The sequence below is a fragment of the Strix aluco genome, chromosome 22, assembly GCF_031877795.1.
Source record: "Strix aluco isolate bStrAlu1 chromosome 22, bStrAlu1.hap1, whole genome shotgun sequence".
Taxonomy (NCBI): domain Eukaryota; kingdom Metazoa; phylum Chordata; class Aves; order Strigiformes; family Strigidae; genus Strix; species Strix aluco.
In genome coordinates, this window is record NC_133952.1 from 8,485,614 (window position 1) to 8,512,591 (window position 26,978).

The following is a 26,978-nucleotide window of genomic DNA, read 5'->3' on the forward strand; positions in this document are numbered from 1 at the left end:
TGCTGGGCTGGGAGAGCACTGGGGGGGGAGGGTGTGGGGGGTGCTGGGAGGATTTGGGGGTCTGCAGGAGCCGTGCCCATCCCAGGGGCGTCGGGGGCGGCGTTGGGGCACCCTTGGGGGCACCCCGAAGCTTTCGGGGAGCGGATTTTTGGGCTGAGACCGCCACCTTCTGGGAAGCCACCCACGGCTCCGCGGGCCACGGAGCCCCACGGTCCCCCACGACGGGGAAACTGAGGCAGGGGGAACCCCACTTCTCCATCACCCCCACCCCAAAATCACTCTCGTGTCGCTGGCACGTTTTGGATGAAAATAACGCAAAATTCGGCAAAACACACATCTTAACGCACACACACCCCCCCGCGTTCGGCGGGGGAGGATGCTGATCACCCACAGCCATGCTTGGGTGCACCCCAGTCCTCCCAGTCCTCCCAGTATAACCCGGCAGAGGGCACCAGTAAGCCCAGTTTGTTGCCTTTTCTTCTCCGTCGTCCCCCCCCGTCCCCCCCCCCCGTTGGCTGCGGGGGGAGGGTGGAGGAAGGGGAGGAGGAGGAGGAGGCGAAGGCCGGGTGCGGGGGGGATTTAAGGGCTCGCTGTCCCCCCGGCCCGGCCTCCTCCCGCCGCCCAGGAGGGACGTGGGTGTCGAGACCCAAGTTTGTGCGGGTACGTGTGTGTCCCCCCGGCGGTAAGGACCCCCCCGGGGCCACCGCTGCCACCCCCAGGGGAGCGGGGGGGTCCCTGGGGGGCGGGGGGTGCGGAGGGGTGAGCGCGCAACGTTGGGGGAGGGTGCGATTGGGGAGCCGGGGGTGTGATGGGGACATGGACATGAGATGGGGACACGGGTGTGCAACAGGGACACGGGCATGCGGTGGGGACATGGGTGTGCGATGGGGATGCAAGCGTGCAACAGGGACACGGGTGTGCAATGGGGGACACAAGTGTGCAACGGGGACCCAGACATGCAATGGGGTCACGGGTGTGCGATGAGGACACGGGTGTGCGATGGGGACACAAGTGTGCAACAGGGACATGAGTGTGCGGTGGGGACACAGGTGTGCGATGGGGCCATGGGCATGTGGTGGGGACACAAGTGTGCAACAGGGACACAGGTGTGCGACGGGGACATGGGTGTGCAACAGGGACATGGGCACGTGGTGGGGACATGGGTGTGCGATGGGGACACAAGCGTGCAACAGGGACACAGGCATGTGATGGGGACATGGGTGTGCAATGGGGACACAAGTGTGCAACAGGGACACAGGCATGTGGTTGGGACATGGCCATGTGGCAGGGACACAAATGTGCAACAGGGACCCAGACATGCGATGGGGACATGTGTGTGCAACAGGGACATGGTGTGCGATGGGGACACGGACACGTGGTGGGGACACAAGCGTGCAACAGGGACAACAGGCGTGTGATGGGGCCGTGGACATGTGTTGGGGACACGGGTGTGCAAGGGGATGCAGACGTGCAACAGGGCTGTGGGTGTGAATGAGTTGGGGACACACGATGGGGACGTGATGGGGACACACGATGGGGACACAGGAACGCAACAGGGACACGGGCATGGGGTGGGGACACGTGTGATGGGACACGGGTGTGCAACAGGGACACGGGCATGGGGTGGGGACACGTGTGATGGGACACGGGTGTGCAACAGGGACATGGCCATGCGATGGGGACAGGGACATGCGATGGGGTCACGGCCATGTGACGGGGACCCCAACGTGCAATGGGGACCCAGCCGTGATGGGGACGGACGTGGCCATGCGAGGGGGTCGGGGACACGCGCCGGGGACCCCGCTGTGCCGCGCACCCACGGGAGCCACGGCGCCGTCCCCAGCCCCGGGTTGGTGCCAGCGAGGTGATGCCCCATGGGCCCAGTGACAAGGGGTGGGGAGCTGGCATGTCCCCAGGGTGTCACAGCAATGACCGCGCGGGGAGGGGACATTTCCTTCCCGTCCTCGCTTGGCCGAGCCCCGGGACGAAGGTCTCGGTGGGGAAACTGAGGCACGGGGCGGGTGCCCCCCCCCACCCCGCAGCTCTCTCCTATCCAGCACCCGCGCAGCACCGCAGCATGAAGGCTCTCCTCCTCCTCCTCCTCACCCAGCTCTGCTCGCCATCGCTGGTCCCTGGTAGGTGAGGTTTTGGGGGGGGGGGGGTCACCACCCCAAAAGTGGGTGCTGTTGGGTGCTATGGAGCCCGCTTTCCGCAGAGAGGGAGAAGGACCCCGAGTACTGGCGGGGGCAGGCGCAGGAGACCCTGCGGGACGCTCTGCGGCTCCAGCGCCTCAACCAGAACGTGGCCAAGAACCTCATCCTCTTCCTGGGTGACGGTGAGACGGGGGCACCCACCGGGGGCGAGGGGGGGCTGCCGTGAAGTGGGGGCTGCGATAAATGGGTGCCATGATCAGTTGGGTGTCTTAAAGTGGGCGCTGTGGTAAAGCGGGTGCCGTGGTAAATCGGGTGTATTAAAGTGGGTGTGGTGACAAAGTGGGTTTGCAATAAATTGGGTGCTGGGATCAATTGGGTTTGCAGTAAATTGGGTGCTGCGATAAGTTGGGTGCTGCGATTGGGTGCTGTGATAAGTTTGGGTTTGCGATAAATCGGGTTTGCAATAAATTAAGTGTGGTGATGAACTGGGTTTGCAATAAATCGGGTGCTGCGATAAATGGGGTTTGCAATAAATCGGGTGCTGTGATAAGTTGGGTGCTGGGATAAACTGGGTGCTGCAATAAATGGGGTTTGCAATAAATCGGGTGCTGTGGTAAGTTGGGTTTGCAGTAAACTGGGTGCTGCGATATTGGGTTTGCAATAAACTGGGTGCTGCGATAAGTTGGGTGCTGGGATAAACTGGGTGCTGCGATAAGTTGGGTGCTGGGATAAACTGGGTGCTGCGATAAGTTGGGTTTGGAATAAATTGGGTGCTGCGATGAACGGGAGTTGCAAAAAATTGGGTGCTGCAATAAACTGGGTTTGCAATGAATTGGGTGCTGCGGTAAATTGGGTGCTGCGATAAACCGTGTTTGCGATAAACTGGGTGCTGTGATAAGTTGGGTGCCGCGACAAACTCAACTTGCCATAAGTTGGGTGCTACGGTAAACTGGGTTTGCAATAAACTGGGTGCTGTGATAAAGGGAGCGCTGCCATAAATGGGGTTTGCAATAAAATCGGGTGCTGGGATAAACTGGGTGCCCGCCAGCGTTGCGCGGCGCCCGTGTGGCGAGCTGGCCCGTCCTCGGCGGGGAGCTGACGGGTGCCCTGGCAGGCATGGGTGTCTCCACCGTCACGGCCGCCCGCATCCTCAAAGGGCAGCTGCAAAACCGCAAGGGCGAGGAGAGTCTGCTGGAGATGGACAAGTTCCCCTACGTCGCCTTGGCCAAGGTGAGCCCCCCGGGGGGGGTCAGATCCTGAACCACACCAACCCCCCCCCCCCAGGATGCCCCTGGGGGACGCGACACCCACCGCAAGGTCACGGACGGGCAGCCGGCATCGACTGGGAGCTGAAATTAGGTCAGGGGCGGGCAAAGGGAGCTGGCGCTGGTGCCCGCTGGCTGTGCCAGGGTCCGGCCCGTGGGAACGGGGAGGGGGGGCAGGATGAGGCCGCCCGGCCGTGGGAAGCCGCGGGACCCCCCCCCCGCTTCTCCTGGGGTCATTTTGCTGAACAAAAGGCTTTTTTTTATTATTAAATTGGAAGTCTCGGCTGCTCCCCGCTGTTTCTCTTCGCCCTGCGGGGGATGCTCATGGTGGTGGTTTCCCTCCCCCTGCCTAAAAATGGGCTAAAAAAAGGCTAAAAGTATCAAAATACAGTGAGGGGGGGATGTGTAACTGCGCTGAGGGGAGCAAGGGGCAAAATGGGGGGGCAAGGGGCAAAGGAAGGGGGCACAGGTGAGATGAGGGTCCGGTGCAGCCAACCAGCATGGGGAGGGGAGCTGCAGGGTGAGGATGATGATGATGAAGGCCCAGGGTGGGGATGATGGTGGTGCTGGTCATGGTGATGGTGGTGATGATGGTGGAGGTCATGGTGATGATGGTGGTGGTGGTCATGGTGGTGGTGGTCATGGTGATGACGGTGGTGATGATGGTGGTGGTGGTCATGGTGGTGGTGGTGGTGGTCATGGTGGTGGTGGTCATGGTGATGGAGGTCATGGTGATGACGGTGGTGGTTATGGTGATGATGGTGGTGGTCATGGTGGTCATGATGATGGTGGTGATGATGGTGGTTTATTTATCTCCCCCCCTCTCAGACCTACAACACCAACGCGCAGGTGCCCGACAGCGCGGGCACAGCCACCGCCTACCTCTGCGGCGTCAAAGCCAACGAGGGGACAGTGGGTGTCAGCGCTGGTGTCACCCGTGACCGCTGCAACACCACCAAGGGCCAGGAGGTGACCTCCATCCTCCGCTGGGCCAAAGATGGAGGTGAGGGGCTGGTAGGCGCCAGAGGTGGGGGTGTAAAGCGATGGGTTTTGGGGGTGTTCCCACCATTGTCCCCTGAATTCGTGGTGCAGGCAAGGCAGTGGGCATCGTCACCACCACGCGGGTGACCCACGCGACACCCAGTGCTGCCTACGCCCACTCCGCCAACCGTGACTGGTACTCGGATGGAGAGATGCCCCCGGACGCGCTGGAGGGTGGCTGCAAGGACATCGCCCGGCAGCTGGTGGAGAACATCCCTGACATTGAGGTGAGGATGGGGACGAGGCCACTAGGGACATGGGCTGGAGCCTCCCAGAGATGGGGCCACCAGGGATATGGGCTGGAGCCGGCCAGGGATGGGAACGGGACCACCCAGGGATGGGGACAGGGCTGTGGGTAGGTGGAACACCAGGAACGCCAATGGCTGAAGGACTAGGACCCCCAGTAGATGTTGGGCTGGAACAACTAGTGGGTGAAGAGCCAGCACCAAAGGGTGCAGGACCAGGACTGTGGGTAGATATGGGGCCAGGACCACCAACGGGTGCAGAGTTGGGACCCCAGAAGATGTTGGACCAGGACCACCCATGGGTGCTGAGCCAGAACCCCCAGCAGATATGGGACCAGGGCCACCCGTGGGTGCTGAGCCAGAACCCCCAGCAGTTATGGGACCAGGACCACCCATGGGTGCTGAGCCAGAACCCACAGCAGATATGGGACTGGGACCAGCCATGGGTGCTGAGCCAGAACCCCCAGCACATATGGGACTGGGACCACCCATGGGTGGGGTGCCTGGCCGCTGGGTGGGTGTGGGACCAGGACCACCGATGGACACACCAGTAGGACCATTGGACGCAGGGCTGGGACCACGAGCACACAGAGAACCCCGAATCAATCCTGCTTAACCCCCCTCCACCCACATCCACAGCCGCCCCCTCCTTTCTCATACTTCCCATACCCCAAACCCTCCATTTTCCCCCCGATTCTGCCCCTCGCTGCGGATTTACGCAGAAATTCAGCCCTGTAAATAAATACTCTTCTGTCCTTCAAAATAGCCCCAAAGCAAAACATTTCAGCCTGTTATTTAGCTCTTTAATAGCCTCTTCTTCTGTTTTTTTTCCCTTTAATATAATTTTAACTCTGTCCCAGGCTGGAAATAATTATATAGCGGGGAAAAGACATTTTTTTTCCCTTTTTTTTCGCTTAATAATTTTGGCGGTGGTGTTTTGCAGCTTTATAATTCACCTTCTGCGCGGAGAAGGGGGGGGGAATAAAAAAAATCTGTGCTTGGTTATAAATAACAGAGGCCAAATAAATCGGACTCCAAAGCAAACAGCGAGAGCCGCGGGATGGGGCTCCGTCCTGGCGGGTTCATGTGGGGACCCCGATGTGGAGCATCCCTCCCACAGATGGGGGGGAAAAAAAATTTTTAAAGCCAGATTCGCTGCTGGAAATGGTTATTTTTGTCTTGGGGTTTAATTAATAGGAAGAGATTCAGGGATATTTTGAGTGAGGTGAAATTCCTTGGGTGTTTTTGCCCGTTTTTTTCGCACAGCGACAGGGTTTCCCTGGACATCCCGCTGCTCCGCGTCGGGGTTTTCTCCCTGAATTGGGGGGAAAAAATCAAAATAATTAAAAATATTTTTAAAAATGCATTCTTTGCCCCACTTTCACAGGTGATCTTGGGCGGTGGGCGGAAATATATGTTTCCCAAAAACGCCAGCGACGTGGAGTATCCCCATGAGGACAAGCATCGGGGCACCCGCCTGGACCGCAGGGACCTCGTCCAGGCGTGGCACGATGTCAAGCCCCCCGGCAAGGTGACAGGGACTTTTTTGGGGGTACACGCATGTCACCCCACTATAACCTTGAGAAGCCATTCCCAGAGGGAGGAAATATTTTGGGGAGGGGGGTATACAGCAGCCCTGGGGTCGGCAGAGGTGATGGGGAGGTGACAACCTGTCTGTCCCCCGTCCCCAGGTCGCCAAGTATGTGTGGCACCGGCGGGACCTGCTGGCGCTCAACCTCAGCCGCGTCGACTTCCTCCTGGGTGAGTCCCAGCACCCAGGGGTGCCCCGGCCTCAATTGGGTGCTTTGGGGGGACCCCTGGCCTGTGCCAGAATGCTGAGGCAGCTGGAGTGACCGGTTGCCCACCTCAAATGATGCTGGTACCCCCAAGGGATGCTGGTACCCACCCCCCCAAGATGCTGCTACTCCCTTGGGGATGCTGGTACCCCCTCAAGGGATGCTGGTAGCCACCCTGGGGATGCTGATGCACCCCCAAGGGATGCTGGTAGCCACCCTGGGGATGCTGCTACTCCCCCCACAAGGATGCTGGTAGCCACCCTGGGGATGCTGCTACTCCCCCCACAAGGATGCTGCTACCTCCGAGGGATGCTGCTACCCTGCCCTGGGGATACAATTTTTGTTTTGGCCCTCGGTGCTGGGCTGCAGGATTCAGCTGTGCTGGAGGAAGGAAGGGCTGGGAGCATCCCCCGGCTCCTATCTAATCACCCTGGATCCGGTGGCGTGTGAAATGCTTGAACCAGCACAAGAAGCAGGCAGAAATGCTGGATTTGGCCCCCCCCCTTTTTTTTTTTTTGTTTGTTTTGGGTTTTTTTGTGGGGAAAGGATGTCCCCAGCAGTGTCACTGTCCCCAGGCCTCTTCGAGCCGGGTGACATGGTGTACGAGCTGGACAGGAATAACGAGACGGATCCGTCCCTCACTGAGATGGTGGCTGTAGCCATCAGGATGCTCCAGAAAAATCCCCGGGGGTTTTTCCTCCTGGTTGAAGGTGTGTGGGGGTGCAAAGGGGAGCAGAGGCGGTGATGGGGGATGCATGGGGGAAAGGTGATGGATGCAAAAAGGGGAGGGATAAAGAGGCTGATGGGGGAATGCAGAGAGGGGGGATAAAGGGGGTGATGGGGGTGGAAAAATGGGGGGATAAAGGGGGGGGGGGGATGCAAAAAGCGGGGTAAAAGGGGCAATGGGGATGCAAAGAGTGGGGGGATGCAAAGGGGGGATAGAGGGGATGATGGGGATGCAAAGAGGGGGATGAAGGGGGTGATGGGGTGGAAGGAGGGGATGAAGGGGGTGATGGGGGGCTGGAAAGGGGATGAAGGGGCTGATGGGGGCCTGGAAAGAGGGAGCTGAAGGAGGTGACGGGGGGATGCAAATGGGGGAAAGGGGGTGATGGAGACAGGGGGGATGCAAAGCAGGGAAGAGGAGGGCGATGGGGGATGCCAAGGGGGGGGTGGGCGCTGCGGAGGGCGATGCTGAGCGGTGCCGGGGGCCGCAGGGGGCCGCATCGACCACGGGCACCACGAGGGGAAGGCGAAGCAGGCGCTGCACGAGGCGGTGGAGCTGGACCGGGCCATCGGGCTGGCCACCCGCCTCACCTCGCCCCAGGACACCCTCAGCGTCGTCACCGCCGACCACTCGCACGTCTTCACCTTCGGCGGCTACACCCCCCGCGGGAACCCCATTTTCGGTGAGTCCTTGCTGGGCCACAGAGGGACCCGCAGGGAGGGGACACCCATCAACCCCGGGGACACCCTGGGGACGGCCCCGTCCTGCTGACGGTGCCACCGCTGCCAGGTCTGGCCCCGATGCAGAGCGACGTGGACCGCAAACCCTTCACCTCCATCCTCTACGGCAACGGCCCCGGCTATAAAATCGTGGCAGGCGAGCGAGAAAACGTCTCCGCCGTGGATTTTGGTGAGTGCATTTTGGGGCAAAACCCCCTTAAATTATCACAGCCTGGCTAAAATGAGCGCTTTTTAAAAATTAGTCTTAATTTTTGCCTTTTTTTTTTTTTTTTTCCCCCCCCAGCACACGCCAACTACCAAGCGCAATCAGCCGTGCCGCTGCGCCAGGAGACCCACGGCGGCGAGGACGTGGCCGTTTTCGCCCGCGGCCCCATGGCCCACCTCCTCCACGGGGTCCACGAGCAAAATTACATCCCCCACGCCATGGCTTACGCCGCCTGCATCGGCTCCAACCGAGCCCACTGCAACGCTGCCGCCCGCCCCGCCGCCACCGTCCTCCTGCCCTTCCTCGCCCTCCTCTTCCTCCTCTGCTAAAGCGCCTCTTGCAAACCGTGGAGGGGGATTTATTTTTAATTCCTCCCCTTTTTTTTTTTTTTTTTTTCTTCTGTGGATAGCAGCGCCCAGAAAGAGGAGAGAAAAAGAAAGACTCAGCGGAGTAAAAGCAGCAGCCGCCGGCGGTTTCGTGCTGGGAGCTGCCTCTGTAAATACACGGTTCCTTCCCCTATAATTAGCATCGTTGCCTGCCCCATCCCGAACCCACCGCGGGATTTGGGATGGGAGCCGGAGCCTCCGCGGATAAAACCCCCTCTTTGAGCCAGACGCGATGGGGCTGGGTCCCAAAATGCCTCCCGGTCCCTTGGCTGAGGACTGACCCCAGTGCCCAACTCACCACATGTGTGGATACTCAGAAACCACATGAAGCTGGGAAAAAAAATTAACTCACTGGGTTAATTTGTCCCCAAAACTTGTGGGTTTTGCTTTTTTTTTTTTTTTTTTTTTGGCCTCCTGGGTGACTTATTTTGCTTTTAAATCCTTCAATTTAAGGCAACTTGCTGCCCAGGGAGGGATTTAGGGTGGTGTTGGGGCTGGGGAGCGAAGGGATTTAAGGGGGTGGCACCAGCTGGAGTGTCTTCATTAGGACTGGATAATTAGGGAGGGTAATTAGGGGAGGGGGGTTTTGCAGCTTGCAAGGTGCTGCGGGAGGGGGGGGGGGGGGGCAATTGAGGCCTGTGGTAGCCCCAGAGAGGGGCCCTGGGTGTGCAAATGTCACCTTGCACGTGCAAATGTCACCTTGCACGCGCAGACGTCACTGTGCCTGTGCAAACGCCACCGTGCGTGTGCAAATTCTGCAGCGTGCACTCACAACACCCCCCCCCCCCACACCTCACTCCCCCCCCCAAAAAAAATCCCAGTGGGCCCGTCCAATCCTCCCCTTTTTTTATTTATTTACCAGCTTTATAAATAAATCTCCACTCCGGTTTTTTTATTAACCGGTAAACTTTGGAACGGGCGCAGGCGGTGACCCGAGCGGCGCTGGATTTTGGGGGGGGGGGGGGCGGGTGTGGGGGGGTGTCTCTGACACCCCCACTTTGCTCAGCGCCCTTTGCACCCGCGCCGGCATCCCCAACCACGACCCAACCCTGGCGCTGGGGCTTCCCAGAAACCAGGCGGTACCAAGCTATGTTAACCAGTCCCGGGGTGCTTCGTGGTTTTTGGGGGTTCGGGGCGGGGGGGGGGGGGAACCACTTTTTCTTGGCCGGGGATTTGGCGCAAAGCCGGTGGCCACCGGGACTGCTGGCCAAAGGCCACTCCCGACGCCGCGTTGGCCACCAGAGCTGAAAAAGTGGGTTTGAGGGGAGTGCGGGGTGGATGGGGGGGGGGGCGGTGTGTGTGAGGGCATTGCCTGCCGAATTTTGGGGTACCTACAGCCCCCCCAAAAATATGGATAATCAAATAAAGGCTTTGCTCAGCCTGGCTGCTGCGAAAGCCCAAAATTTGTGTAAGTGACCCCAAAAAAGGGTGAATTTGGGGGTGTTTTTAAGACCGTGCAGAGCATCGGTCCCTGCTGATGCTTGGGGTTTTGGGGACCCCCCCCCTTCAGATATCGGGGACCCCGCCTCCAGCAACCCCCCAGCCGTAGCGATAAATAAACCTTTATTTTATACAGGACCTCACGGGAAACACAAACACGATTTGGGGGGGGCTTGAAAAAAAATAATCCCTCCCTCCCCCCAATTGCAGCATCCAACCCATTCCACAGCTTTTTTCCCTTAAAATAAAAGGGGGAGGGGGCAGGGGGAGCCCCACTTTGGGTTTGCCCTGGATTTGAGCCCCCCCCTTTTGTTTAGGGAGGGGTTGATGCTCCGGTTGGACCCACTCTTCAGTGTGGGGGAGCCCCCTCCGTGTGGCATTGGGGTCATGGGGCAGGGGGGGGCCCTTTGTGGCCCATCACCCCCCCAAGGGGTATTTGGGGTGACAGAGATTGTCGGGGGGGGGGACACCTCCATTTTTCTGGGGGTGTCCCCCCAAATCTTGCACCGGGGACGATGGCTTCAGCTCCTGGCAACGGAGAGGTAGGCACACGGACGGGGTGGCCGGGGTGGGGGGGGGGGGGAGGCGAAGCGGTGACACACTCCCCCCCCCCGCCGGGGTGTGTGTGGGGGGGTGACTACGAGCCCTGTGTGGAGGGAAATCAGTGGGTGCACCCCAATATGGTGCCCCCATATTGGGGTGCACTGGGGAGGGGGGGACACAGTCTCACCGGATTAGGGGGGGGGCCGCTCCAGCTGGATTTTGATCTCGGGGCAGGGGGGCTCGGGGGGACGGCGGCCTGGGGGGAAGCAGGGGGTGGGGGGGGGCGTGAGCACCCCGGGGGGGGTTCCCCAGCCCCCGCGGTGGCCTAACACCCCGGTGATGGGCTACCTGGGGGGATACCGGGGGGGTCATCCGGCCAGGGGGTGTCGGTGAAGGCGTCGTGGTGGGTCCCCGAGGGCGAGCGGCTCTCCTAAGGGTGCGGGGGGGGGGGTGTCAAAGCGGTGCTGCCCCCCCCCCCTCTGCCCCCAGCCCCCCCCCCCTTGGCACCCCGGTACCCTGCCCGGCTCGCTGGGCTCCTCGGTGGCGCTGCCGAAGCTGCTGGCGCTGGACGAGGAGCGGGAGAAATCCGGCGGCTCCGGCTTCTCGGCCCTGCCAGGGGACAGTCCCCAAAGCCGGGGACAGGCTGGCACTGTGCCGTGTGGCCGCCACCATGGCCTGCCGCGACGCCACGCTGTCCCCGGGACACGCTGTCCCCACGCCATCCCGCCCCTGGGATGTCCCATCTCCATGCCACCCTGTCCCTGTGCCACCTTGTCCCTGGGATGTCCCATCTCTGTGCCACCCCATCCCCATGTCATCCTGTCCCCACGCCATCCCGCCCCTGGGATGTCCCATCTCCATGTCACCCTGTCCCTGTGCCACCTTGTCCCTGGGATGTCCCATCTCTGTGCCACCCCATCCCCATGTCATCCTGTCCCCACGCCATCCCGCCCCTGGGATGTCCCATCTCCATGTCATCCTGTCCCCATGCCATCCCATTCCTGGGATGTCCCATCCCCGTGTCACCCCATCCCTGTGCCACCCTGTCCCCACGCCATCGCGTCCCTTTGATGTCCCAGCCCTGTGCCATCCCATCCCCACATCCCTTGTCACCACACCATCCCACAGCCGCCCTGGCCCATTGCATCCCTGTGGCCACCCCATCCCAGTGCCACCATGTCCCAGTGCCACCCAGTCTTTGCACTGCCCCATCCCAGTGCCCTCCAGTCCCTGTGTCACCCCAATGTCACCCCATCCTGGTGCCACCCCATCCCAGTGTCACTCTGTCCCCATGCCACCCCCCTCCGTGTCACCCCCTCTCCATGCCACCCTAACCCCAAGCCACCTTGTGCCCAAGCCACCCAAGTGCCACCCCATCCCTGTGCCACCCCCCCACATCCCCCTGCTATCTTGTCCCTGTGACACCCCGTCCCTCTGCTGTCCTGGCCCCCTGCTGCCCTGTGCCAGCCATCCTGGTGCCACCTTGTCCCAGTGTCATCCCACCCCAGTGTCACCCTGTCCCAGTGCCACCCCATCTGTGTGCTGCCCTATCCCAGTGCCCTCCTGTCCCTGTGTCACCCCATCCCAGTGCCACCCTGGCTCACTGCATCCTGGTGCCACCCCATCCTTGTGCTGCCCCATCCCAGTGCCCTCCAGTCCCTATGTCACCCCAATGTCACTCCATCCCAGTGCCGCCATGTCCTAGTGCCACCCCATCCTTGCGCTGTCCCATCCCAGAGCCCTCCAGACTCTGTGTCACCCCAATGTCACCCTGTCCCCTTGCCACCCCATCTCAGTGCCCCCCAGTCCCCATGTCACCCCATCCCAGTGCCACCCTGGCCCACTGCATCCTGGTGCCACCCCATCCTTGTGCTGCCCCATCCCAGTGCCCTCCAGTCCCTGTGTCACCCCGATGTCACTTCATCCCAGTGCCACCATGTCCCAGTGCCACTCAGTTCTTGTGCTGTCCCATCCCAGTGCCCTCCAGTCCCCATGTCACCCCATCCCAGTGCCACCCTGGTCCACTGCATCCCAGTGCCACCCCATCCCGGTACCACCCCATTCCAGTGTCACTCTGGTCTATGGCATCCCAGTGCCGCCATGTCCTAGTGTCACCCCATCCTTGTGCTGTCCCATCCCAGAGCTCTCCAGACTCTGTGTCACCCCAATGTCACCCTGTCCCCTTGCCACCCCATCTCAGTGCCCCCCAGTCCCCATGTCACCCCATCCCAGTGCCACCCTGGCCCACTGCATCCTGGTGCCACCCCATCCTTGTGCTGCCCCATCCCAGTGCCCTCCAGTCCCTGTGTCACCCCGATGTCACTTCATCCCAGTGCCACCATGTCCCAGTGCCACTCAGTTCTTGTGCTGTCCCATCCCAGTGCCCTCCAGTCCCCATGTCACCCCATCCCAGTGCCACCCTGGTCCACTGCATCCCAGTGCCACCCCATCCCGGTACCACCCCATTCCAGTGTCACTCTGGTCTATGGCATCCCAGTGCCGCCATGTCCTAGTGTCACCCCATCCTTGCGCTGTCCCATCCCAGAGCTCTCCAGACTCTGTGTCACCCCAATGTCACCCTGTCCCCTTGCCACCCCATCGCAGTGCCCTCCAGTCCCTGGCCTATTGCATCCCAGTGCCACCATGTCCCAGTGCCACCCAGTTCTTGTGCTATCCCATCCCAGTGCCTTCCAGTCCCTGTGTCACCCCATCCCAGTGCCACCCTGGCCCACTGCATCCCAGTGCCACCCCATCCCGGTGCCACCATGTCCCAGTGCCCCCCAGTCCTTGCGCTGCCCCATCCCAGTGCCCTCCAGTCCCCGTGTCACCCCGTCCCCGTGCCCCCATCCCGGTGCCGGGTGCGGGACCTGTCGGGGGGCCGGTGGCTCTCGGGGGAGCTGTGTACGGAACAGGCGCCCTCGGGGGCGGCGGCGGGGCCGTCCCTGGGTGGGGGGGAGGCAGCGGGCGGTGAGGTGACACCGGGAGGGGACCCCGGCCGGTGCCAGCCCCGTGTCCCGGTACCGGCGCTCACCTGCCGGCCGGCGCCTCCTGGATGCTCTCGATGCCGATGGCGCTGGAGCGGCGGGAGCCGAGCGGGCCGGGCCGCCGCCGCGACGGGCTCTTCCCGGGTACCAGCAGCGCCTGCGGGTCGCCGTTAACCGGGGACCGGGGGGGGACACCGCGGGGCGGGGTGGGGGACACACACACAGACACCGGGAGGGGACACGGCGGCGGGGTCCGTGCCGGGGGTACCCACCTCTTCCACCGAGCCCAGCCCGATGGCGCTGCCGCGGCGTCCCCGCCGGCTCCCGGGCACCAGCAGCGACTGGGGGCGGCACCGCGTCACCGGCCCCGGGGGGCACCGGGGCACCGGCGGCACGGGAGGGGCGGGGCCAGCGCGAGGGGAGGGGCCGCGCGGGTGAAAGGGGCTGCGGGGAGGGGGCGTGGCCCTCGCGAATGGGGCGTGGCTTAACGATGGGGCGTGGGTTTCGCGCCCGCGCGAAGCGGCTCGGGGGCGTGGTTTGGGGGAGTGGGCGGGGTCAGAGCGCTTTAGACGCGCAGGTTGTTCCCTGTGGGGGCGTGGCCTCCCGCAGGTGGGCGTGGCCTCAGCCCGGCGGCCGCGGGCAGGCTGGCGGGGCGGGGGCGTGGCCAGAGCGGCGGGGGCGTGTCCCGGGGGCGTGTCCCGGGGGCGGGGCACTCACGCAGGCGGCCCCCGGGGCGCCCTCGGGGGGTCCGGCGGCGGCGGCGGCGGCGGCGTTGGCGGCGTTGGGGGGGGGCGTTGGGGGGGCCCGGCGGGGTCCCAGCCCCACGGCCTCCAGGGAGGGGCTGCGGCCCCGCAGCGCCCGCTGCAAGGCCCCCCCGCGCCCCGTCAGCAGCGCCCGGTACCGCCGGGCGCCCCCGCCCCCGGTGGTTTTTAGAGGGGGGGGGGGGTGGGGGGGCACGGACCCCCCCCATGCCCCACCTTGAAGGACTCGAAGAAGCCCGGGGCGGCGGCGCCGTTGTCGGGGCGCTCGTCGTCGGGGCCCAGCCCCAGCATGGCCTGGCTGCGCGCCTGCAGCTCCTCGTGCAGCGTCTCCAGCAGCGCCGCCCGCGTCCGCTCCTGCGCACCCGCACCGCTGCGACACCCCGCGACACCCCCGCGACACCCCCGCGACACCCCCCGCGACACCCCCCGCGACACCCCGCGACACCCCCGCGACACCCCCGCGACACCCCCCTTCCCCAACGCGCCCTCCTGCCCTCGCTGCCGGGGACACGCGGACCCCCCCTCCACCCCCAGCCCACGCGGCCCCCCCACGGCGTGAGCAGCACCCACATCATGCACAGCACCCACACACACAGCACCCACGTGCACAGCACCCATGTGCATGGCACCCACATGCACAGCACCCCCCCACACACAGCACCCGCAGCAGGCACAGCACCCATGTGTGTGACACCCACATCGTGCACAGCACCCACGTGCACAGCACCCACGTGCACAGCACCCATGTGCATGGCACCCACACACACAGCACCCACATGCACAGCACCCACATGCACAGCACCCACAGCAGGCGCAGCACCCATGTGTGTGGCACCCACATCGTGCACAGCACCCACTGTACACAGCACCCACATGCACAGCACCCACATGCACAGCACCCACACACACATAGCACCCACAGCAGCAACAGCACCCATGTGCATGGCACCCACACACACACAGCACCCACAGCAGACGCAGCACCCATGTGTGTGGCACCCACATCGTGCACAGCACCCACTGTACACAGCACCCACATGCACAGCACCCACAGCAGGCACAGCACCCACGTGCGTGGCCCCTGCACGCACAGCACCCACGGCATGCATGGTACCCACCTACAGGCACAGCACCCACATCCACAGCACCCACGCTGTGCCCAGCACCCGCATGCCCAGCACCCACAGCCCCACGGCATGCCCAGCCCCCTTGCAGGCACCCCCCCACGCCCCCGCAGATGCCCAGCACCCTCAGCAACCCCGTGCCCAGCACCCAGCACCCACATTTGCACCCACCTCCAGCTTGGCGAACTTCTCGGCCTTGTAGCAGGCGTACTCGGCGTTGATGAGCTTTGTCAGCAGAAACTCCTGGAACTCGGGGCCCTGCGAGGGTGAAGGGTGGCCCTGGGTGGCTGCCACCCAAGGACACCCCCCCAGCAGCACCCATGGGTGCTCACCTTCCTGAAGACAGCAGGGTCGGGCAGCGGCGGGCCGAAGAAGGGCACGTCGTCACGGGCGGTGACAGAGACCTGCGGTGGGTGGGAGAGGTGACGGGGCACCCTGCTGCCCCCCCCCCAGCACCCTGCGGGGATGGGGACACTGAGGCCCGGGGCGGTACCTTGTAGAGGGTCCCCTGGGAGCCGCCCTGCTCCAGCTGCACCACCACGAAGGCGTGGAGGAAGTTGGAGGCGATCATGTCGGGGACGAAGGGGGTGTTCTCGTCCTGGAAGACGACGGCCACGATGTCGTTGCCGATGTGACGCTTCCGCTGCAGCTGCGGGGACAGAGGGGGGGGGGGGGGGGACACGGGGACACGGGAACACGGGGGACACGGGGTGGGGGGGGGGCAGTCACACCAAGGGGGGCAAAGGGAATGGCAGATCCTGTGCCCCAGAGGTGCCCAGGGGCACCCAGGGTGCCCCTGGAGCTTTTATATCCCATCGACAACACCCCACGGGTGCCCTGCCAGCCCCTGCATCCCACAGATGCTCCCTAGCACCCATGGGTGCCCTGCCAGCCCCTGCATCCCACAGATGTCCCCCAGCACCCATGGGTGCCCTGCCAGCCCCCTGTATCCCATAGATGCTCCCTAGCACCCATGGGTGCCCTGCCAGCCCCTGCATCCCACAGATGCCCCCCAGCACCCATGGGTGCCCTGCCAGCCCCCTGTATCCCATAGATGCTCCCTAGCACCCACGGGTGCCCTGCCAGCCCCTGCATCCCACAGATGCCCCCCAGCACCCATGGGTGCCCTGCCAGCCCCCTGTATCCCATAGATGCTCCCTAGCACCCACGGGTGCCCTGCCAGCCCCCTGCATCCCACAGATGTCCCCCAGCACCCACGGGTGCCCTGCCAGCCCCCTGCATCCCACAGATGTCCCCCAGCACCCATGGGTGCCCTGCCAGTCCCCTGTATCCCATAGATGCCCCCTAGCACCCACGGGTGCCCTGCCAGCCCCCTGCATCCCATAGATGTCCCCCAGCACCCACGGGTGCCCTGCCAGCCCCCTGCATCCCACAGATGTCCCCCAGCACCCACGGGTGCCCTGCCAGCCCCCTGCATCCCACAGATGCCCCCCAGCACCCATGGGTGCCCTGCCAGCCCCCTGTATTCCATAGATGCCCCCCAGCACCCATGGGTGCCTTGCCAGCCCCCTGCATCCCATAGATGCCCCCACCAGCACCTATGGGTGCCTCTGGAGCTTTTGCATCCCATAGACACCTACACAGCACCCATGGGTGCTCCAGCAGCCCCTGTAACCCATAGACACCCCCAAAGCACCCATAGGTGCCCCACCAGCGCTCCTACCCCACGGGGGTGCCCCAGGACCCCTCACACCCCCATCCTCCCCAAGCACCCATGTGTTTCCCCCTTAACCCTTGCCCCCCACCTCCCTCCACCCCACCCCCCAGCACCCATGGGTGCCCCACCTGCTGGGCGTCCCCCTCGGTGTAGGGCAGCTTGGTGGAGACGTGGAACATGATCTCCTTGTCGCGGAAGTGGCAGTAGATGGACTCGCTGCCCGTCTGCCCGTGGGTCACATCCAGACCCCCCCGAAACCTGGGTGGGTGGGGGGACAGGCACCCTGAATCTGGGGGGTCCATGGGTGCCCCCCCCACCCAGCACCCCACCACGTACCCCTTGAAGTCCCGCAGCTGCACCCGTTGACCCAGGACGTCGAGAAATTCGGTGAACGCCGGGCTCTCCTCCGTGGTGCTGAAAAGCTCCTCCTCGGAGGTCTGCGGTGGGGTGGGGATGGGTGCCAGCACCCAGCTGGGACCCCTCCCCGCCCACCCTAACCCCCACCCACCCCACCCCATACCTGCCCCAGTTTTTGGTAGATGACTCCAAATTTGAAGTGGTTGCTGAGCACGTGCTCGTCAAAGGCAAGGATGAGGCGGGACGCCTGCGGGGTCGGGAGGGGGCGGAGGTTGGGTGGCGGGGCACACCCCGGGGTGCCCCCCACCCATGGGTGCCCGTGGCCGCCACCCCCCCCCCTGCACCCTGTCACCTTGGGATAGAGCACAGGGTAGAAGCGATCCACGTTGACGTCCTCGCACACCAGCTGCGGGAAGGATGGGTGATGCAATGGGTGGCTCAGGGTGAGGGGGCACCCATGGGTGCTGCCGGAGGTGTTGCACCCACCTTGGCCATCTGCACCACATTGGGGAACTCGGCCAGGCAGGAGATGGGCACCACGTCATGCAGGGTGCGGGCACGGGTGCTGTGGGGTGAGGCAGAGGTCAGGGTGGCCCCTACCCCCAGCCAGCACCCATGGGTGCCCCCTGGCACCCTGCTCACCGCAGCAGCAGGTGCAGGTGCTCCTGCTCGTCGTACTTGAGGGAGAAGACGAGGTGGCCCAGCGCCGGGTCCAGGGAGTAGTAGTTGAAGTGCTCCTGTGGGGAGGGGGCCAAGCACCCATGACCGTGCCAATGGGTGCTCACGCTGGCAGGCACCCATGCCATGGGGCACCCATCCCCACGAGTGCCAATATCCATGAGCACCCATACCTATGGGGCACCCATGCCCATGGGCCACCCACCCTACACACTGTGTCCATAGACACCCATGTCTACAAGCACCCATGCCATGGGGCATCCAGGTCCCTGAGCACCCATAAGCCTGAGCACCCATCCCCATGGGGCACCCATGTCCATGAGCACCCATACCACCACCTGTGGAGCACCTACACTCATGGTCTCCCATGTACTGAGCCACCCATACCCATGAGCACCCATGCCCATGGGGCACCTATATCCCTGAGCACCCATGCCTGTAGATACCCACACCCATGAGCAGCCCATGTCCGTGAGCACCCATGTCCATGAGCACCCATGCCATGGGGCTCCCACACCCATAGATACCCACACCCACTTCCATGAGCACCCAAATGTACGAGCACCCATACCATGGGGCACCCATGCCATGGGGCACCCAGGTCCATGAGCACCCATACCCATGGAGCTCCCATGCCCATAGATACCCGCACCCATGCATCACCCACATCCATGAACACCCACGCCTGTGGGACTTCCATGCCTGTAGATACCCACACCCATGAGCAACCCATGTCCGTGAGCACCCATGTCCATGAGCACCCATGCTGTAGGGCACCCATGTCCATGAGCACCCATGCCATGGGGCTCCCACACCCATAGATACCCACACCCACTTCCATGAGCACCCATATGTACAAGCACCCATACCATGGGGCACACATACCCATAGAGCTCCCATTCCCATAGATACCTGCACCCATGCATCACCCATGTCCATGACCACCCACGCCATGGGACTCCCATGCCTGTAGATACCCACACCCACCTCCATGAGCACCCATGTATGCATGAGCACCCATGCCATGGAACAACCAGATCCATGAGCACCCACACCCATGGGACTCCCATGCCTGTAGATACCCACACCCACCTCCATGAGCACCCATACCCATGAGCACCCATATCCATGGGGCTCCCATGCCTGTAGATACTCACACCCACTTCCATGAGCACCCATATGTACAAGCACCCATGCCATGGGGCACCCAGGTCCATGAGCACCCATACCCATGGAGCTCCCATGCCCATAGATACCCGCACCCATGCATCACCCACATCCATGAACACCCACACCTGTGGGACTCCCATGCCTGTAGATACCCACACCCACCTCCATGAGCACCCGTGCCCATGAGCACCCATGCCATGGGGCACCCACATCCATGAACACCCATATCCATGGGGCTCCCATGCCCATAGATACCTGCACCCATGAATCACCCACCTCCATGAGCACCCATGCCCATGAGCTCCCATGTCATAGGACACCCATGTCCATGAGCACCCACACCCATGGGGCTCCCATGCCCATAGATACCCACACCCATGTCCGTGAGCACCCACAGGCATGAGCACCCATGTTTATGAGGTCTCCATGACCATGACCACTCCCATGGGGAACCCACCGACTCCAAGCACCCACACCTGGAGCACCCACGGGGCCTCACCTTGCCCAGGAAGTGCTTGCGGTAGATCTTGGCCGTGTGGTTGCCCTCAAGCCTTGCGCGGGTGCCGGGTGCTGGGGTGGGGGGGGACTCGGGTGTCCCGCTCAGCTGGTGGTTGGTGCCCTCGATCCAGTAACCCCCAAACTGCGGCAGGAGGATGAGGGGGAACGGCCCCTCCCGGCCCAGTACCTGCACCCACAACCGAGGTGGGTGCTCTGGCACCCACCCACCCACCTGCCCTTGCACCCATCTCTGGTGGGGAGTGGGTGCTCTACCTCGTGCACGCTGGGGTAGGGGATGTAGTCCTCCTCTGTCTGCAAGACAACGGGGAGGGGAAGACCACGCTAGCACCCATGGGTGCTGGGGTGGGTGGAGGTCATGCTAGCACCCATGGGTGCTGGTTGGGTGCCCCCCCCCCCCAGCGATGCCTACCTTGAGCGGTGGGGGGACGGTGTGGCGCTGCTGGGCCATCCTGCTGCCCTGCGGGAGATGGGGGCTGTGGGTGCCCATCACCCCCCCTTAGGATGGGCACCCTTGGGTGGGGAGCCCCCATGGGGGCTTACCTCGGGGTGCGGTGACTGAGGGGGTGGCTGGAGACACGTCTAGGTGGTGCGGGGGGGTCCAGGGGGGTCCATGGCGCTTCCTGGGGGTGATGAGGGCTCCGCCACAACCCCTCTCCGTGACGCCTGGCCCCTCAGGTAGCGGCGTTACCCCTGAAGCCTACTGATGGCAGGAAGCCAAGCACCACCTTGCTGGTTACCAGGAGCCAGCGGGCCAGAAGCAGCGGGTGTCGGGTCACTACATGGGGGTGCCCGGCTACTGAGGGCCCCCCCCCCAATTCATCGCACACACACCCACACCCCCCCCCCCCCCCCCTCCCCGAAGGGCGCCCTCTGGGGGCGGGAGGAGGCGCCGCGCGGGGCAGCACCACGGACAGCGCCGAGCACCGCGCGGGACGGGGGGGACACGGCGACACCGGCCCCTGGTGTAAACCCCGGAGTGGTGTAAACGGGTTGTCCCTGTCCCCCTCCCCCGCCGTGTAAAAACACACCCCGGCCGTGGGCGATCCTCGTGGAAACACGAACGCTCGTGCAAAAGCGCCCCATCCCCGCGCAAACACCACCCTGGTGTAAACTCCACCCTGGTGTAAACACCACCCCGGTGTAAACACCACCCCGGTGTAAACGCCACCCCGGTGTAAACGCGCCCCGTCCCCGTGGACCCGTGGGCCGCAGCGTGACCCCCGCCGGGCAGTGGGGCTGGGGGGGTCCTGGGGGGGGCTCCCTCATCGCCCCCCCCCCGCCAACACCCAAGGGGGGGGGGCAGTGCCCGGGGGGGGGGGAACACACAGCACGGGGGGGGGCTGTGACCTAAATGTGGGGCAAGGCTGGGGGGGGGGGAGGTTGGGGTTAGGGGGTACATGGGGGGCAAATTGAGGGGACTGGGCTGGGGGGGGGCACGGGGGGGGGGGGGTAGGTGATGGGACCAGGATGGGGGAGGCGGAAGAGGGGGGGCAGATTTTTGGGGGTAGCCGGGGGGGGGCAGGTTTGGGGGGGGCAGATTGAGGGGGGGTAATTAATGTGGGAGATATTGGGGGGGGCAGGTTTGGGGGGGGCAATTTATGGGGACATATATTGGGGAAGGGCAGGTTGGGGGGTACATGGGGGGGGCTGATCCCCCCCGCCCTGCCCGGGTCCCCCCCTCCCCCGCTCCCCCCCCCCCCCCCGCGCTGCCGGTACCGGCAGCGGCTGAAGGTCACCGGGGGACGGTGCTGCGCCGGGGGGGGGACACACATCGGGGGTGCGGGGGTGTCTGGGGGGGGACCCCGTTTCCCGGTGCCCGCGGCGCGGCACTTACCGGAGGGGCGGCGGGGCCGGGGCCGGTACCGGAGCGGAGCCGGTACCGGAGCGGAGCGGAGCGGAGCGGGGGCCCCGCCGCTCGCAGCCACCGCGCCGCGTCACGTGCGGCGGGGCGGGGCGGCCCCTCCGGGGGCGGCCGGCACCGGCAACCGGCACCGGAACCGGGAACCGACCCCCGGGGAACCGACAACCGAGAAACGACACCGGGAAAACGGTACCGGGACCGGCCACCGGGATCCGGCCTTGGGAACCGAGCCTGGCGCCGGGGACGGCGTCACCCCCAGCCTGGGAACCCCCCCTCCACCCCGGGTGTCGTCCCCCCAGGGTGCTCCCCCCCATCCGTCCCCGCACCCCGGGGCTCCCCCAGACCCCTCTCCACCACCCATCCTGGCACCCAGCGTGCCCCCCCCCAGCACCCACCTCCCTCCCAGGGACACCCCAGCTCCGGGGCCCTCGAGAAACGCTTGGCACCGGCTCCCGGTTGCGGGTGCCAGGGCGGAAGGAGCGAGGAGAGACGGAGGGGAAGGGGGGGGTTGGCACCAAGCCGGGGCCACGCAGCCCCCCCCCAGGGATGCAGCAGCCCCGGGCGACGCGCCAGCGCGGGGACAGGGCACGACGTGACGTGGGGACACCAAAAGCAGCCCTGCAGCTGCCTCGGCCCATCACGCACCGGCGCTGGTGCCAATTTCTCTTCGAGAAAAACCCTCCGGTGGGCCAAGGTTGGCCTCGTTCCCTCCCCACCCCGAGTTTAGGCTGGGTGGGAGGAATAACCCCCCCCCTTTCCTTTAGGCGAGGTGTTAAAATACCAGACCGACCATGTGTATGCGCTTTAATAAGGCTTCCACAGCTCAAATGACAATTTTAATCCAATAATGTTTGCAAATAACAGACAAAACGGTAACTGGGCCTTTGATCACATCTTGTACCTGCGTCCTCGGCGGGACACGGGGATGCGGCCGCACATCCCTTCTCAGAAACACCGCCCCGGCCCTCGCTCATTCCTTCCCCGCTGAGGTTAGAGACTTTAATTTTGCAACAGTATAAGCTCAAGGAAGAGATTTTTTTTTTTTTTTTGTAACATTAAAAAAAAAATTTAACAGCAAATCGACAAAAAAAAAAAAAAAAGGAATTTCCAGGAAATATGTACACAAGCGAGTGCTTCAGTCTGAGAATAAAACCTCCTGCCCGCTCCCGGAGGATGGAGCAGCTGAATTCCTGTCGCTGTCTTTACCTTGGGAAAGAATACGCGGGTCCACATTGCTCCCAAAAAACTTTTAAGAGCTTCACGGTCCCCCAAATGCTGGCTGCTTCGCCCCAAAACCCACCAGGGACGGAGAGGAGGACGCGGAGGCCCCGCGCTCGGCAAAGAACAGCTGTGATTCTTCAGATAAAAGAGAACATTTAAAATGAACGCTACCGGGGTTGGTGGGATGGGGTAGGTCTGTGTCCCCCCCACCCCCGTCTTCTCACAGCCCCAAACTCCTGCAATCCTTTAAAAAATAAAGCTGATGTGGCAGCAGCTGGACTCTCCGCATCAACGTTTTGCCCCGGAAACAAGTTAAAAGGCTGAAAAGAAAGAGGACAGCGCCCTTTTTTTTTTTAAAGTCTGGAAGTGGTACGCTATTTCCTGCTATTAATAGGCAACGGGGAGAGATCCTTTCTGGGGGCTACAGATGTAAAAAAAAAAAAAAAAATAGTAATTATTAGTGCATTCCTGAAAAAGGAGGAGAATAGAGGTGAAAAAAAGCCTCTTCCCATGGGAAACACACCACCCACCCGCGCCCCCTCCGCCGTCTCCCTTTCAGTCTCCCCCCCCCCCCACTCAAGCCACGGGCACGAGCGCTCCTGGCAGTCCCAAGACTGGAGGAAAAGATGTTATCAAAAGTCATTAAAATACCCCACGTTTCTAAAAAAACACAGTTGACAGAGAAAGACCAGGTGGTTATTGAAAGATCATCAAACGTTTGGAAGTGAAGGCAAGCGGCTGACAAGCCGGCGGGGGCGGCGAGGGAGGCGGCTCCCCGTCCCCTCCGCGATGGAAGGCTTCCGGAGGCAGACCACAGCTTACATTTTGGGTTAAATAGATGAATTTTTTTTTTTTTTGTGGGTTTTTTTGTTGGGTTTTTTTGTTTTTTTTTTTTTTTTGAAAGAGCTAGACATTCCTCACAAGTAACAATTTCTTTACTTCCATGCTGTACTGAAAGAGTAATAGTGGATCAAAGACAGGATTATCTGTAAGCAGGTTACACCTAAAGAGTTACTGGAGAACAGATCAAGATGTTTTTGATCTACTGGATTACAACCCCTTGCCGGACAGACGAGCGCGGTGTGGGATTCGAGTCAGGGAATACACGAGAATGCCTCCGTCTCCCTCGCCTGTAAACACAATACGCTCTTTACTGCTGCTAAAACTTTCCAACCTTCCCGTCGTTTTATTAAATATAAAATCAGGAACGCTCTCTTGAAGGCAGGATGTCCTTCAGTGCAATCTGCTTTGACATAAGGCATTTTTGGGGGGCGGGGGGGGGGGGGAAGGAGGGGTGCAGTCATTTCAGAATGGGTTTCTGCCTTCTGGAAGAGTCAAAGAGTTCAGTCCTGTATCCACCTTTTTTTTTTTCTTTTAATGCCCTACCATGTCAAAATCCTCTTCCCTTCTGGTCGCTCCTCTGTTGCCAGCGTTTAGAAAAACCATCAGTGTCCAAGTAAACCAGTCCCTGAGGAGAAAAAACAACCACCAAAAGATGACGACGCTTATGGGATGGAGATGAAGTTAATGTGGGCTTACATAAAGGGGAGGAAAAAAAAAAACCCACCCAGACTCACCTTTAAATCCTTCTTCAGGCATACAAACTGGGGATGGAAAGAAAACAGCACAGTGTTAGAAATTGTTTCTAAAAGGATCTTTGGTCTGAGCGCGCCCATTGACCGTGACAAGAAAGCTTCAACATCTCTATTTTCTACCTTTACAACCCAAATCCAACACAATCCTTGGCCACCAAAGCGTCTCCCACAATCACAGTAGTGAGGCACCTTCCCCGAACCCCCAAACCTTCCGGGCCACCCCCTCGCCTCACCTTGCATAACGTCGTCCATCGCCGCGTAATCTGCAAGTGGTTCATCAGCCTGGAAAATAAAGCAGAGCAGGGGATTAACGAGCAAACAAGCTCGTTTGGAAGTTCGCAGCCCGATCCGTTCACGGTGCTGCTCGGGAGGGCAGTGGGGAACAGTGTCTGGGAACAAGAGGAGAGGACTCGCTCCCTAATTTAGCTGTATTTTGGGGTGGTACGCACGCAGCTCGGCCAGTTAATAAATGCTCTTTAAAACAGAAAAAGGAGGGTTTTCCTCCTCCAAGGAGCATTTTCCTCCTCCAAGAGGAACTCGTTAAATCAGGCCATGGAGCAGTCACGGGTGGGCACGTCCTCTGCACGGCGGTTTTCACACCCACCACAACGTTTCTCTTTGGTCGTACAAAAATCCCTTCAACTCTCTGCTTTATTTGACTTTCTTTTAGCAGCCACACTCTCACGTTACCTTTAATAAAATGACAGACTCGGGGATGACTCCCAGGCTGCCGAGCGTTGCGGTGTCATCACTCAGTATCTTCCCGTCGATCGACAAATTCTGGTCGAAGGGAGCAACTGAAAATGCATGCATGATCTGTGCCAACAGAATGAGACATGCTGATTTTGTGCGGAGGGAAAAAAAAACATACTGCCGAGCTACACAAAAATACCACGTTTAGAAGAGCAACACGCGCCTTTCGACGCCACGTGGGATTTTTTATACTCTTTCCCTCCATCCCCTCCCAGCCACATGCTCCTAATTTTGTGTTTTCTTACTCGAGACGACTTATTCCTTGGAGGAAAACCACCTTACCTGTATTTTCAGCTCTTTCAGTGTCTGATTAGCAGAAACAAGCAGCGCTTTCTCCCCTCTGACTTTCCTGTGCCGGGTGCTTCGCCTGATGCCTTGCTTTTGGTAAGTGATGAAGCTCTGGTGTGAGACCTTCTGGCGCTTCGCACCGCCGTTGGTCTAGAAACAAGAGGTAAAAATCAAGGGCCCGAGTTTGGGATTGGTGGAAAAAGACAACCTCTCTGTAGCCCGGACTGCGTTTTGGGTGCGTGGGTCATGCGAGGGAAGGCACGAAGTGCTGAGAAGCCCCTTCGAAGTTTTGGGCACCTCAATACAAGAGAGATCTCGAGGGGCTGGAGCGAGGGCAGAGGAGGGCAACGAGGCTGGGGAAGGGCCTGGAGAATAAATCCTGTGAGGAGAGATTGAAGGAGCTGGGACTGTTCAGTGTGAGGAGGAGAAGGTGAGGGGAGACCTCATCACTCTCTGCAGCTCCCTGAAAGGACGTTGTAGAGAGGTTGGTGCTGGTCTCTTCTCACAGGGGATTAGTGACAGAACAAGAGGGAACGGCTTTAAACTGCAACAGGGGAGGGTCAAACTGGACATGAGGAACAAATGTTTCACAGCAAGAGTGGTCAGAGAGTGGAATAGGCTGCCCAGGGAGGGGGTGGAGTCCCCATCCCTGGGTGTGTTTCAGGGCTGTTTGGATGAGCTGTTGGGGGATGTGGTGTAGGGGAGAACTTTGTAGAGTCGGGCTGAGGGTTGGACTCGATGATCCCGAGGGGCTTTTCCAACCTGAATGATTCTGTGGTTCTGTGAAAGCAAACCGCCACGTGCAAGTGTCAAGAGGACCGAAGGACTCGCCTTGAAACCTCAGTTCCTGCTTCTAACGCTGGCGTGGGGCGGATTATCAGCCAAGCGTACGAGAGGTCAATATCTGACCTCTCCAAAAACAAAGCGATGGGGTGGTACGACCATTAAAATGACAATTTAAGACACCTGGTTTTAGCAGTACACAGAGGAGGAGGGCTGTCCCATCATGCTGACTCAAGAGGATGATGCAAAACCAAGGGACCTGGTGGTATTTTTGATCTCTACCTGGTTAAAATCTGGGTCTTGCTCCCCCTCTGGCTTGTTTTCCTCCCTTTCCTCTTCAGCTTCTGAGCTGCTCACGTTCAGCTCCGGAGCAGCGTCCTTCATTACCTGAAGTCACAAAAATCATTCTCCGTAACTAAGCCGACAACATCAACCCAGACTGTCACATCATGGCAAACAGCTTGCAGAGACCTCCAGGATGTCACCTCGATCCAACGAACCGAGGCAGAGCAGGAATAACCCAGGGATCTGCTCCACGTGCTCTGCAAATTCTTCTCCCCCTCCTCCCCAGCTGCATCGAGCCATGGGGGGATTCGGCTCGGGAGAACAAGCTTCTCTATTGAATTGCAGGTGCTTCCTGCGGCTCAGGACCTGCCCTCCTCTCTAGG

The 26,978-nt window shown here is 61.6% G+C and overlaps 3 protein-coding genes across 10 annotated transcripts in view; 1 reads left to right on the forward strand and 2 right to left on the reverse strand.

Annotated features, from left to right (window-relative positions):
- Positions 1 to 574: 574 nt before the first annotated feature.
- Positions 575 to 8,928, forward strand: ALPL (alkaline phosphatase, biomineralization associated). 3 transcript variants are annotated; one of them, XM_074848057.1, is made up of 12 exons: positions 575 to 660; positions 2,043 to 2,135; positions 2,216 to 2,335; positions 3,268 to 3,383; positions 4,247 to 4,421; positions 4,511 to 4,686; positions 6,092 to 6,235; positions 6,396 to 6,465; positions 7,076 to 7,210; positions 7,715 to 7,906; positions 8,014 to 8,133; positions 8,248 to 8,928. In XM_074848057.1, the coding sequence occupies exons 2-12, from the start codon at positions 2,078 to 2,080 to the stop codon at positions 8,496 to 8,498; spliced, it is 1,557 nt and encodes a 518-aa protein (XP_074704158.1). In that variant the 5' UTR covers positions 575 to 660; positions 2,043 to 2,077; the 3' UTR covers positions 8,499 to 8,928. The 3 variants fall into 3 exon arrangements, with proteins under 3 accessions (XP_074704158.1, XP_074704159.1, XP_074704157.1); XM_074848058.1 differs by having other exon boundaries at positions 631 to 660; positions 2,058 to 2,135; XM_074848056.1 differs by lacking the exon at positions 575 to 660 and having other exon boundaries at positions 1,842 to 2,135.
- A 1,645-nt stretch (positions 8,929 to 10,573) lies between these two features.
- Positions 10,574 to 22,055, reverse strand: RAP1GAP (RAP1 GTPase activating protein). Of its 3 annotated transcripts, XM_074848053.1 has the most exons (23): positions 21,644 to 22,053; positions 20,350 to 20,584; positions 20,219 to 20,266; positions 20,062 to 20,100; positions 19,790 to 19,975; positions 18,085 to 18,179; positions 17,929 to 18,007; positions 17,795 to 17,848; positions 17,606 to 17,689; positions 17,422 to 17,522; positions 17,214 to 17,343; positions 15,901 to 16,056; positions 15,740 to 15,811; positions 15,579 to 15,665; positions 14,500 to 14,637; positions 14,240 to 14,383; positions 13,795 to 13,863; positions 13,570 to 13,679; positions 13,406 to 13,480; positions 11,054 to 11,147; positions 10,887 to 10,968; positions 10,718 to 10,794; positions 10,575 to 10,632 (listed from the first exon to the last, which is right to left on the reverse strand). In XM_074848053.1, the coding sequence occupies exons 3-22, from the start codon at positions 20,255 to 20,257 to the stop codon at positions 10,730 to 10,732; spliced, it is 1,899 nt and encodes a 632-aa protein (XP_074704154.1). In that variant the 5' UTR covers positions 20,258 to 20,266; positions 20,350 to 20,584; positions 21,644 to 22,053; the 3' UTR covers positions 10,575 to 10,632; positions 10,718 to 10,729. The 3 variants fall into 3 exon arrangements, with proteins under 3 accessions (XP_074704155.1, XP_074704154.1, XP_074704156.1); XM_074848054.1 differs by lacking the exon at positions 13,406 to 13,480 and having other exon boundaries at positions 10,574 to 10,632; positions 21,644 to 22,055; XM_074848055.1 differs by lacking the exon at positions 14,240 to 14,383.
- A 404-nt stretch (positions 22,056 to 22,459) lies between these two features.
- The window catches only part of USP48 (ubiquitin specific peptidase 48), a 31,155-nt gene continuing 26,636 nt past the window's right edge, over positions 22,460 to 26,978 (reverse strand). For 2 of the 4 annotated variants that reach the window (XM_074848417.1, XM_074848416.1), the window contains exons 22-27: positions 26,593 to 26,697; positions 25,522 to 25,677; positions 25,177 to 25,302; positions 24,720 to 24,768; positions 24,469 to 24,495; positions 22,460 to 24,359 (exon numbers count right to left, since the gene is read on the reverse strand). In XM_074848417.1, coding sequence (XP_074704518.1) covers positions 24,337 to 24,359; positions 24,469 to 24,495; positions 24,720 to 24,768; positions 25,177 to 25,302; positions 25,522 to 25,677; positions 26,593 to 26,697 — 486 coding nt within the window. In that variant the 3' untranslated portion in view covers positions 22,460 to 24,336. Of the gene's footprint in view, positions 24,360 to 24,468; positions 24,496 to 24,719; positions 24,769 to 25,176; positions 25,303 to 25,521; positions 25,678 to 26,592; positions 26,698 to 26,978 lie in introns of those variants that run through there. The other 2 variants (XM_074848418.1, XR_012626143.1) reach the window with 2 other exon arrangements.

Coding starts and splice junctions, on each gene's coding strand:
- ALPL (XM_074848056.1), top strand. CDS start 1,868: ATGCCCCATGGGCCCAGTGACAAGGGGTGGGGAGCTGGCATGTCCCCA. Junction 4,687..6,091: donor AGAACATCCCTGACATTGAG/GTGAGGATGGGG, acceptor CCACTTTCACAG/GTGATCTTGGGCGGTGGGCG. Junction 6,236..6,395: donor ATGTCAAGCCCCCCGGCAAG/GTGACAGGGACT, acceptor CCCCGTCCCCAG/GTCGCCAAGTATGTGTGGCA.
- RAP1GAP (XM_074848053.1), bottom strand. CDS start 20,257: ATGGCCCAGCAGCGCCACACCGTCCCCCCACCGCTCAAG. Junction 16,057..17,213: donor CCGAGGGGGACGCCCAGCAG/GTGGGGCACCCA, acceptor CTGTCCCCGCAG/CTGCAGCGGAAGCGTCACAT. Junction 13,864..14,239: donor GCGCCCCGGGGGCCGCCTGC/GTGAGTGCCCCG, acceptor TGCCGCCCCCAG/TCGCTGCTGGTGCCCGGGAG.